The following is a 12,057-nucleotide window of genomic DNA, read 5'->3' as shown; positions in this document are numbered from 1 at the left end:
TGTGGTTGTTTCTTCTGGTGTGTTGGTGGTGGGCTCCTCTGGGGTTGTTTCCTCCGATGTGTGGCTGGTGGGTGGTTCCGTCTCGGTTGCTGGTGCCTCAGTGGCATCAGGGGTTGGGTCTTGCATTGGGGGGATGTCGGTGGGATCCACTTCAGTCACTGGTTCCTCTGTGGCATCAGGGGTCACATCTTCCGCTGCATCTGTGGTGGGAGCGTAGTCTTCGGTTGCTGGCTCCTCTGTGGCCTCAGGGGTTGTATCCTCTACCTTTGGGGTTGTGGGAGTGTCTTCCTTGGTAGGTGGTTCCTCTGTGGCTCCAAGGGGTGTCTGTGCAGGTTCTGTAGTTGGAGCAGGAGTGGTCACTTGGATTTCAGAGTCTACAAAACAAATACAAATTTGGTTCAGCCATTGGAACTGCCATGCAGGTAGTAGCTATTGCCTATAAATGTATTATACCCGTTAGCTATAGGTACTTGTTTTGGAATAGCAATGCCTTTTTTTGATGGGCCAAACTAACCTGGACCAGGTGAAATGGGAGTTCTTTTTGTCTGCATGGGGCTTTGCAGCAGCTCAGCACAGTCTTAGGTGATCCCTTTTGGCCAACCTGGCGCTGCCCCAGGTGCAGGGCTTAGTTTGGTGTTTGTAGGTGAGGCTGCCTGGGGTTCCCTGCCTTTTTCATGGAAGGGAATCCACACTATAAAATAGTCCTTCTAACAAAACACTTCCCTTCTCTGTCTCTATTTTGATTTATTCCACTGCCCTGCATCATAACTTAGCCTACACCAACAACCTGGAATTGGAGGAGGGAGGTAGGCAAACAGGAGGAAAATAATTCCTGAACACAGAGCCCTGACTGCATCTCCTCCTGTATCTTTATACCTTGGGCTGTTTTCCTCATTGTGATCTATGCATTTAAGGCTCTCTTTACGTGTATTTATAGTTACATTGATTAGAGTGAAATTGTTGATATTCAGCAAAAAGAACAGTAAATGCTTCTGCATTTCGATCTCTCCCTAAGTACTCTCGCTGAGATTTTGCAGTTTAGTTCTGCCTTCACAAAGGTTCTGTGTTTCTTATGAGCAGAGTATTGCAGAATAGGTTTCACTCCCATCCCATGTGTCTGAAATAACAGAAGCCAGCTGGGATCCTGTTAATGGTTATTTGAATTTCCTTAATTTTCTTTCATTTAACCCACTATATTGTTGGTTTGAACTTCTCTGTAATAGGAAATTGAAACAGCAGAAAATTAGTACTGCAAATCTAAAACAAAAAGAGGGGGAGAGGATTAAAATATTGACTGACTTCTAGTCTCTTTTCATTTGTGTTTCAAGTTCAAACCGACCTCCTGAGTTATCACTTCAAATGTTGGAACATAATAACAAAGAACACAGGAAAGCAGCATATTTTCCAGTCAGAGCAAATAAATCATGCGTTCTCTGAAGCTGTGTAAGGCCTGGCTTGATTAAAGCTAGAGGAACCTGCTAGGATGTTTTCCTGTGTTGGTGCTGCCAGATCACCACTGTCCCACCCTTCCTGTTCCAGCCATGGACGCTGTCCAAGACTGACAATGGTCTGTACCGTGTTTTGGAGGATATGTGTGAAAAGCCAATAGAGACACAGGAGACATCACCACTCTGTGCTGCGTGAACTCTCCGAAGTCCTGAGGGCTCGGTGAGGTAATCAGTTTATAAACCGAGTGCTTCCAAGCTTGGTAACTGTCTGGTAATGTCTAGGATCAGCTTTCTATTTCCAGAGCAGGGAAATGGTCTTTAATGTTCCTTCAGGTAACACCCATCCTGGTGCATCCATGTACTTGCCTACCTTCCACAGCCTCATCTGGCAGCTCTTCCTCATCTGTGGAGGACCTTTTAGATGTTGATTTGTTTTCTGGAGGAATCTCTGGGGTTGGCTTTGCTGTGTGTGCTGAAAGAGAGAAGGGCTCCCATTAACAGATTATTTTATCTTTATAGGTGCTTGAAGTCAACTGTGTAAGAGTGATTACAAAATTTCATTGACCATCTTCCATTTGAAACGAAGTTTCTTTTTATCTATAGGATTCTTTACACTATTATTTGTGTGAAAAAAGAGCAAAAATGCCCGTTGGATCCTGAAGTGTTTCATCACAGATGTGAGCAATGCTTTTTCCAGAAGTTTGAGGTGAGGCATTATTAGCTAATGGCAATTTTGAGGTGGGAAAAGAGATGAATTCTGAGTGGAGCTCAATGTTTTGAAAATTTGTCTTTTTTTTTTTTTACTACGGACAACTTGGGACTAACTCACTCTAGAGGATATAGGAGAGCTGCCATATTAGCCAAGAATTTACTTTTATAATCCCCTTATAGTTTTTCAGATGTGATAATTCTACACAAGTGATTGTTTTGGAGAGACGTTTTAAAAGAAATGGTTTCCTTGAAGGAGACAGGAGCTACAAAGCAGGCATGGACCAAGGAAGCAACCCAGGTGTCAAGCTAACTTCTACTAGGCTGAGTTTTAGGAGAAATAGGAGGTTGTGTTCAAATTTTCCATCTCTGAAGAGTGGATGGGATTTCAGTTGCATCCAGTAAGAGCCAGATAATATTTTGTAATTAATTCTTGGTCAAATTGTACGCTTGGAAATGAGGTACTAGCATAGCCTTGTAGAAGGAACTTGTTAGTTGTGAAGGAAATGTGATGGAGCTCGGGGAACTGGCCAAATTATTTTGATCTAACCAAGGGACCTGGTAACTGCCAAAGGTGTGTGTAATCAGCTTTTTACAAAAGGAATGGGATTTTTGTCTCTAAGGGAGGACCACGCTGTCAAAAGATTTACTGTCACAGCAAGCTGCTGCTTAAAGCAAGGAAGGCTGGGTATTGCACTATATCCTGAAACCTTTATTGAGGAAGAGAGAGAAATTGTCGTTGAATAAAATCACTCTAGAAGCTTGAATGACTCCTGTGAAAGCCAATTGTTGGGGAGGGAAATGCTTTGGTTATGTCTGTACATATATTCAGGAAATAAGGAGCTTCTGGAGGAGAGGGAAGATAAGAGTGAGCTCTGGATATACATCGTACACTTGGCTTTACTGTACAGAAAAAAATGTTCACAGGATGCTGAAACAGCAGGTTTATTCCAAGAGGTTTAACAGTTTCTCAGTTATTCACACATAGTATAAATAGTAAAATACTGAGTACAGTAGTTTGGGGGATTTCTGCTGGATTTTTTGACAAAAATTGACAGTAAAGATTAGTGAAATACAGAAGGAACTCTTTAAGATTAGGAACAGTTGATTAGTTCTTCATTATATTTTAACTGAAGAAGTGAAATAGATTAACAGTGTTTTGTGAATATTTGGGAGTGATAAACTCAGCAGAAAGAGGGAAATATTAAGCAGCCTCAGAAGAAGCAAATTCACCTCAATATGCTTCCAAGACACTTAAAATGCTGAATACAGACTCTCTTTCAGTTTCAATTACTGTGCAACTGTGTGGCAAAGCCAAGCCACTATCCCAACACTTGGGGACCACTTGGGTGAGGAGAACCAAATGATAATTGTGACTGATGTTGCGTGTTACACTGCAGGCTTTGGGAACCGGCTGCCTTGGAGGTGGGATGCTCTGTGGATGCAGCAACCCGGTGGCAAGTCGTATTTGCCAAGTGTGTTGACAGAAATTAAATTAGGTCTGTAGGTACCAGAAAGTTTAAGGACATGATGAAATTAAACATATTCTGTTGTTGTTTTCTAGAGTTCATTTGCTGGTGTCCTTAAAGCTACATGAGGGTGGGACTGCACCTCCAGATCTGTGCCTTTGTGCTCAGCTGAAACCCCACCAGGCTCTGCAGAAAAGGACAGAACAAACAGAAGTGACTGCAGGTCAGTTTGATTCTGCCCTGGACTGAACTTGCAGCCTGAAGGTTAAATGTGTGTTTTCTTAAAATTTTTCTTGCTACAGTGTGAACATGTAACATCCAGTTCCTCCCTCTTGCCCCACAGGATGGGTTTCTGTGCTGGGCTGCTCTTCCCACATTGGATTTGATATGGGGAGAATCTAGGATGTGCATCTCTAATATGCTGCCAGTGACTGTGGTGACCCCAAGCAAGTGGTCTGGAGGTCCAGGTAGTGCTATCCCAAGGCATGGAGTAGCCATTCCCCACTTTTGGATGGGTGGAGATTTTAAGGGAGTTGAACCTTCCATAAAGTGGAACCTTCCACCTTGTTTTTATAAGATGAACTCAGAGTTTTACTGCAATTCATTTTTTCATCTGCCCAGTGGAAAAGGCCCTGGGGATGCTGATGACAACGGCTGAGTGTGAACCAGGTGTGCCCAGGTGGACCAGAGGCCAATGGCTCCTGGGATGTCCCAGCCCTGCTGTGGCCACAGCCCCAGGGCAGTGACTGTCCCCTGTGCTGGCACTGCTGAGGCCCCTCGAGTGCTGTGTCCAGTTCTGGGCCCTCATGGCCAGAGAGAACTTGAGGGGCTGGAGCGTGTCCAGGAAAGGGAACAGGGCTGGGGAAGGGGCTGGAGCACCAGGAGTGGCTGAGGGAGCTGGGAAAGGGGCTCAGCCTGGAGAAAAGGAGGTTCAGGGGGAACCTTCTGGTTCTGCACAACTCCCTGACAGGAGAGGGCAGCCAGGGGGGTCGGGCTCTGCTCGCTGGGAACAAGGGACAGGACAAGAGGAAATGACCCCTAGGAGCACCAGCAGAGGTTTAGATTACCAGGCTGCCCAGGGTAGGGGTGGAGTCCCCATCCCTGGAGGGATTTAAAAGCTGTGTAAACGTGACACTTGGGGACATGTTTTAGTGGTGGCCTTGGCAGTGCTGGGGAAATGGTTGGATACAATGATCTCAAAAGGTCTTTTCCGAACAAAACTGTTCTGATTCCCCAGCATCTCTCACTGAATTCTATTATTGATGTGCAGAACTTGTCCTTACATGTGGTATTCTGAGCAATGGCTCTGATAGTTAGTTAGAGCATGGCTAGTGCCAAAAGGGCCTAATGCAAAATGCAACTTTATCCTCAGAATTCACATCTTGTTGATGGCTTCCAGGATATCTACCTCTATGTGCTCATAAAGCGCTCATGCTTGAGAAATTGGACCATTTGTTTGTGAAATTAGATTTTGTTATTTTTGTTCTGTTTTCTTTTGTCCAGTTGTTACCGAAGCCCACACAGTTTTGTTTATGGTAAAGCAAAGCACCTCAGTTTAAATACATCTTTGAAAAACAGTGATGGAGAAATGTCTTACCCTCTTTGCAATGCTTGGTGTAGTCTGGGCAGCATTTGCCGTATCGCTCACAGTCGGCATCGCAGTCACACTCCCTTCCCCTCTCGAAGGATTCAAAGCAGCGTCCCTCGCAGGAGACGGCTGTGGGAGGCAGAGCAGCACAGTCAGACTTTGGGCCAGCTCATGTGGAACGCTGGGACCTCTCTATAGTGAAGTCATTTGCTCGAGCTGGCACCAGGAGCAGCTCCATAAAATCAGGTGCTTATCCTGGGCTGATCCAGGATTTGTCTGTAATTGTGGGGTTTGGATCAGACAGTGCCGCCAGAAGGGCCCTGTGCCATGGCAGAGCATCGAGACCACTGGATTGACAGGGCAATAAAATGTGACCTCCACGTTCACTGTAGCCAGGTCCCACCGTAGGAGGCTTCCACTTCCCCAACCACAGAGCAGTGATCTCAAGAGCGTTATTTAAATTCTGGGCTGGGTTTGCAGGAAGGTGTTCACCAGGGTATCCCTTTGCAACAAGAAAGATGTGTCTACCAAAGCATTATTGAAAAATAATTGGCCTAATTGGGTCACAACTGAGTCTATCTGGTGTGTCCAGGCAAACACTGCAACCTAATTGTGTGAACGAGTTAACCAAGTTACCCCAAGAGACCAGTTTGGAACTGTTTAATACAGTTCTTAAATTATTAATACTAAAGGAGTATCTACCATGTTTTGACAAGATTAATAACCACATGATTTTAACATTTCATTTTTGGTTAACTTCTGAAAACTTCACTGACCAAACTGCTATTTCATATCAAATAATGACCACATTTTGTTAGAAAGAATGTGCACAGCTATTACAGACTTCAGGAAAAGCACTTCCTCTACCTAAGTCTCTACTGAAGTTGTTGTCTCTGTGGCACACAAGGCATGAAATTGTTTTACAGTAAAATCACTATCTAGTAAAATTAGGATTACTGTATAGGCAGATTCTGAACATCTTTGGATTAGTGTAGTTGTGGAATCAGTCTGTTGATGCCAGTGGATCTATCCCACATGCACAGGTGAGAACTATTTTTATTATCTTAGGGAAATTTTTATTCATAAATAATGTCTGGCGTTGCTGTCATTTAGTCAGCATTGATCCCACACTAACTAGACAACAGTCCTTAGCCAGACTGCCTACATCCTTTCAGCATGGCACCTACTGTGCTTGCCTGGACTCACTGATTTAGAGTAGAACAGAGAAGACTTCCTCCACCCTTAAATTTTTGATTAAGTGTTGTGTAGATGCCTTTAGAATGCCTTTAGAATCTGACCCACAATGAATAAATAGCCTACATAATTAAAATGCCTCAGTCTGCACCTTCAGCTGTGAGGAATGCTGATGTACCCACACAAAGCAAAATGAGAATGGGGAAGACTGAAGGGCAAAATGTCCCCAGTGTGTGCCAGGGCAGCAGAACTGGAATTTTAGGGAGTGCTAGGTCTGCATTTTGAACAGCACTCAGTGGTGTTGCTGGATCTGAGAAGTATTTGTTACCCCTGTAATCCTACTGGAACCACAGTGTAGTGTGACAAACTGCAGTTATCCAAATCACTGACATTTCTGACATTGGTGATTCCTAATAAAATGTTTTTAATGCTCAGTAAATCACTTTGAAAAACCTGTGTTTATTTACATTGTACAGTTTTGCCTATAAATAAAACATAAAGTCATACTCCTCCAACCATCTTTTCCAGCAGACTCTGGATGTGGTTCTGATTCAGAGTCAATTTCTGTCCATGGAAGGACACCCTGGCTTTGGATTAGACCCCACAGCATCCACACTTCTTAAATTTGAGTTGAAATATGTCAGAATTTCTTTCTGCAAAACTCTGAATTGGCTTTTACCACTTTTTTTCTTTGTATAAGAGACAGACACATACAGTACAAATGCACCAAGTAGTAGAAAACAAACAGTAAACTGGTTTTGCCCATCTTGCCTCATTCTGCTTTTGTAAAAAGCAAAATTCTTTGTCTGGCAATAACCTGTGGATTGCAAGAGGTTATCCTGAGTTTTTGAGGGGGACAATAATACATGTATGAGAGGGAACAAAGACAAGCGAACCAACCGACATTTAAGCGTTCAGAGAGGAGATACTGGTGTGGGAGGGAGCTGGGAGGGGAATTTTGAGGAGAGGAACTGGCTGTGTTTGGGAACTTACCCACTGTGCAGACTTTCCTGAAGTCAGGGCAGCACTCCATGTAGTGATGACAGTTAAAATCACACTGGCAGTCATGCTCTCTAGAGTACCCTGCCCCACATCTCCCTGTACAGCTCGATACATCTAAAATCACACAACACTGGTGTAAGTGTTGCCAAATCACAACGGTCCTTAAGGAAATGCTGAATGGAAAAGTAGTAAAGCTTCTCTTTTTTTCCCTAAAGAATGTAGTTTCTTCACTCAATACTGCAGAAGCTGAGGGCCTGGTGTGACCCCTCCTAAAGGCGAGGGGAGCAGAGGTTTGCTCTGAGCCAGCCTGAGGACCAGCAGCAGCACATGTTCAGATTAGAGGGGTCTTCCACTGAGCTAACTTACCCCATTTCTTCTGAAAACTAAGGAATCCTTGAGGATTGGTTCCGTAGTATGACCACAGGCATCCAAACTAGCCCCTTAGGCAGTATATCAGCTTTGCTGACTTACTCTCCAGTTTGATTCACCCTCTGCATGGTTATAGGTATGCTTCTGCACACCCATGCCTGACAGACCCCTTAGGTGTCTGATTTTTACTGTTGGTAATGCTGTTCCTAATAACCCATCTAATCAGGTTAGCTTGCAAACTGGAGAGAACTGTCGTAACAAATACAGCTCCCTGAAGCCATTTTTGTTGGAAGTTTCAAAATTTGCCTACTCCCTACACTATATTTTTTCCCCTGATGTTAGGGAAGAATTTGGTATCAGCTCTAAGGTTAAGAACAGTTGGGATCTAGCCCTGCAACTCCTATAAAATACAGTTTGTTAATTAGAAAATTACTTACTAGCAGGATAATAGCAAAGCTCATCCCACGATGGCTTTACTCCCAGACTGCTGGGAAATGTTGGAGGATAAGAAATGGTGTAGATAACAGGTGGTAAAGCAAGATAGCGGGAGGTGTCTTGCTTTAACCTGTGAGCATTCCAGCTTGGCAGTGCCTTGCTACCTTCTGCTGCCAGATCAGATATTCACCCTGCAACCCTCCCCTTCCTCTGTGAAATCTCTGCTAACAAAACCAGCTAACAGCTTCTTCTGGAAATGAAACATGCAGGACCACAAGTGAAGCGTCCCTAAATACAAACAAAGAAGCTGAACAATCAGCAAGCTCAAACAGATAATCAGCTGAAACACTGAGGAGCAACAAGGAAATAACATGTAACACAACACCAAAGACAATTTCTAACAGCACACACGCCACGTGTGTGTGTGAAGGAAGACCATGGGATAACAAATACTACATCTATTACATATACTGTGATTTTCAGCAAGTACTTGTAGTGCTTGTTACCACTTTGCTACAAATAGAAAAGTGGAAGTAAGGGATAACTGGAGACATTAATGGACTTGAGTTACTGGGCTATTAATACAGTAGCTGAAAAGACAAGATGGACATCTTCCTTTATGGATATATGCCCAATATATTGAACCCTTCTTCCTTTATGGAAAAAAAATAAGTCCAATAGTTATATAGTTAATAGTCCAATAATTACGCCTCTTCATTCATTTGTTTCTTTTAAGTTTATGACCTGTAAGTTATGGAGTTACTTGTAAGGAAAATGCCTGAATGGCCCTGGTTGCTGTTGGCAAAAGTCTTGATTTTTGCTGAAACTGGTGGGAAGGCATCAGTTATCAAAGGGTCAGTGCGAGGTCACATCTGGCATGGGGTGTGTCCTGAGGAGCTGCTCGGATACACGACATTGTGCCTTCTGTTATCAAGTAGTAATAAATCATTTTCCACCAGCAAGTAATACCCAGTGTTATCTCCCTGAAAATTTGGGAGCTAACTGCAATAGCACAGGATTTGCCAGGTGGCATGTTCTGCTTCACCATAACAGTGCTATTTTAGTTAGGAATCAATTACAGAGCTTGGAGAGTAAATAAAATCTGTATCATTAGACAAATAATTCTCCAAATTTGCCTCAGTGGTGTAATAATGGTGCATTTAATGGCAAAGCACTTAGTGAGGTAGAGACATTCCTATCCCTGAGCTTACTGAAATATTTCTAACCAACCTTTGTGGATATTGTCATGTTAGATTCTTCCTAAATTCAACTGCAAATCACTCAGGCTAAATACGTCAGTATGAGGGCAAGAGGCTCTGTAGACAATGTCTACAGAAAAAGTAGTAGGTTCATATACATTTTGCATTACATTTATATTTTTATGTTATTCCTCAAAAAAAGAGGACCATGCTACACCAAAATTTATTTATGAAAATATTCAGTGATTATAAGACTGAATCATATTTCCTGTCTGAATAAAGTTCTAGAACTTAGTGTTTTTATGAAGATGCATTTGAAACATTCTTAATGTGTGTCAGACACACACTCCTAGACACCCTCCATAGGCTTTGTGTGTTACAGTACCTTGAGAAGACACTTCTGGAATCAAGGACAGTGAAAGGACCACCAGGGATAAGCCAAGTATGTTCCATATGATCATAACTTTCAGGTACGACATCATTCCTAAAAAGAAATAATCTCACATCACTATCTGCAATTCAATTAATTCATAATTTTAAAAAAAGCAGTGCATATCTTTATATATAAGACTAGTTTGATAAAAATATGAAACAAATAATAAAACTGTTCAAGGGCAAATTGCTAATTTAGAATTACTCCATAAATCCCCTCTTGATTATTAGTCAATTAGCTGTTAAATTTTGTAGTAAGACTATAGAAATTCCTTATTAACAAGTAATAGAAATAATTTTTTGCAGAATTCTATTACATGAGGACTGTAGTCAGTCGTCTTCTAACATGGGTACACTTCAGCACAACTGTGTTTAAAGTTATAATAAAAAATAAATTAAAATCTATATTAAAACCAAATACTGACAGAAAGTTATTCAGCAACATAATTTTATAAATCATAACTTAGCATTGAAATATGTCAAATGGAAACGTAGGCTAAAAGTAAATCTTCTTTCAAAAGGAAAACTTTAGGTTTTCTGTCCTCGTTCCTTGTTTTCCTTTTGAAGAAGAGCTCTGGGTAGAGACAGGTGTGTAGCACTTACCTAGAAGAGAGTGTGCCTGCTTCCAGGGCTGTTCCAGAATCCTTATATATTGCTTCAGAACTGTGCTGGGGTCAGGTAATTAGGCAGCTTGTTAAACACATCACCAATGACAGCTCATGACAGCAAACTTTCCACAGGGCTTGGAAGAGGGCCTGGATGACTAGACTAACACAACATCTGGAAAATACTCCCATTAAGAGAAACGTTTACAGAAAAACTAAATACGGACTTACTAGTCAAAACACATTTTGATTGCTGAGAGAAATGAACAAATTGTCCTCAATGCAGCTGGAAGGCATTAGAGAGTATTGCAGAGCAATAAAAAATCATCATAGGCAAATGCTGAGTGTATTTTCCTTCCTGTCAAATGGAGCTTAGGTGACAGTAGCCTGAAATTATGCAGTTTTATCTGCTACTGATGGTGTATCTTCTCCAAAAAGTAGTGAGAGCTAATTCATACAGACATAAGTAATTCACCAGTTGCACTGAATATTTTGTACTTTTCCCTGAACTGGATGGAAATGCTGCCAAGGCATTGGCCAGAAATCAAAGAATTGAGTCAAATCTCAAAGTTATTGAACATATGATATGTAAGACATTCAAAATGAATGAAAGAGTCCGTAATTGTTTTAATGGTCTTGGTGTTCATTGGTTCCAGATTCAGGATCCTGGAAATGGTCATTGGTAACTCTCAGAGCTAAAGGGGGTTTTAACTGAAACTTTTAATAATCCTGACTCTTGGGGTTTGGGAGGGATTTTTTATTCAGAAATTATCCTAAAGGCCAGGGAACTTCAATACTTCTCTTTTATGATATTACTTGAGTCCCAAAGTAGTTCTGTTAACCCAAAATAATAAATATGGTATAGTACACATTGATCCCAGTTGAGGAAAGGACTTCAAATGAGAATGAGTCTCTTAAAGAAAATAATGCAGAACAGGAGTGGGTTTAAACATGTGTTTGAATGTTGCCCTCACTTGGTTCATTGATTGTACAGCTTTAGTATTTTTATGCTAGAATTTCTAATTTCTGTATTATCACAATAGAGAGATCTTCATTCAGTCTTTCTGCATTGTGTGCAGATGGAATAGCTATTTAATTAAATGGAGTAACTATTACTCTAATTTGTGGAAAAGGGGAGACTGAGTTGTTATGGAGTTTATTCAAGGTCATACACAGAAGGAAATGTGTATTACATGTCTTTTAATAAGAGTTTCAGGGCTGTCTTTAGTGGACTATAAGCTTGATAAAGTAACCCTGTCTTGGGTAGAATGGTGCCTTTCTATGATTATTTAAAGCCTGAGGAAGAAGTACTTGTTAGAGTAGCCAAATAGGATCAACATGATGAGAGGTTTCCTCGAAAAGTACTGACATCCTTATACCTTAATTAATTTATAATTTGATCAAGCAAAACACTTAAGGCTAAATTATTGAGTGTATCCTTACTTTGAGATCCATGATATGGAGGAGATTTGTTTTCTTTTCCATCAGTTCACAGCTGGTGCAGCTGTGAGTCCCAGTTAATACTGGCTGGCTACCTGAGGTGAATATATGTTTGTATGTGTCTCTCTCTCTCTCTCTCTCTCTATATATATATATATATATGACTCA

The 12,057-nt window shown here is 41.6% G+C and overlaps 1 protein-coding gene across 1 annotated transcript in view; it reads right to left on the bottom strand.

Moving 5' to 3' along the window:
* PRG4 (proteoglycan 4) overlaps positions 1–10,832 on the bottom strand; it is an 18,654-nt gene extending 7,822 nt beyond the window's left edge. The window contains 6 exon segments of the mRNA XM_017736453.1: positions 7–374; positions 1,819–1,920; positions 5,223–5,342; positions 7,401–7,523; positions 9,798–9,896; positions 10,448–10,832. Coding sequence (XP_017591942.1) covers positions 7–374; positions 1,819–1,920; positions 5,223–5,342; positions 7,401–7,523; positions 9,798–9,894 — 810 coding nt within the window. The 5' untranslated portion in view covers positions 9,895–9,896; positions 10,448–10,832.
* Positions 10,833–12,057: the final 1,225 nt, after the last annotated feature.

This window comes from Corvus brachyrhynchos, unplaced genomic scaffold (genome assembly GCF_000691975.1).
Source record: "Corvus brachyrhynchos isolate BGI_N302 unplaced genomic scaffold, ASM69197v1 scaffold155, whole genome shotgun sequence".
Lineage (NCBI taxonomy): Eukaryota > Metazoa > Chordata > Aves > Passeriformes > Corvidae > Corvus > Corvus brachyrhynchos.
Note: the sequence above shows the minus strand (reverse complement) of the source record. Positions and strands in the feature narration are given on the sequence as shown.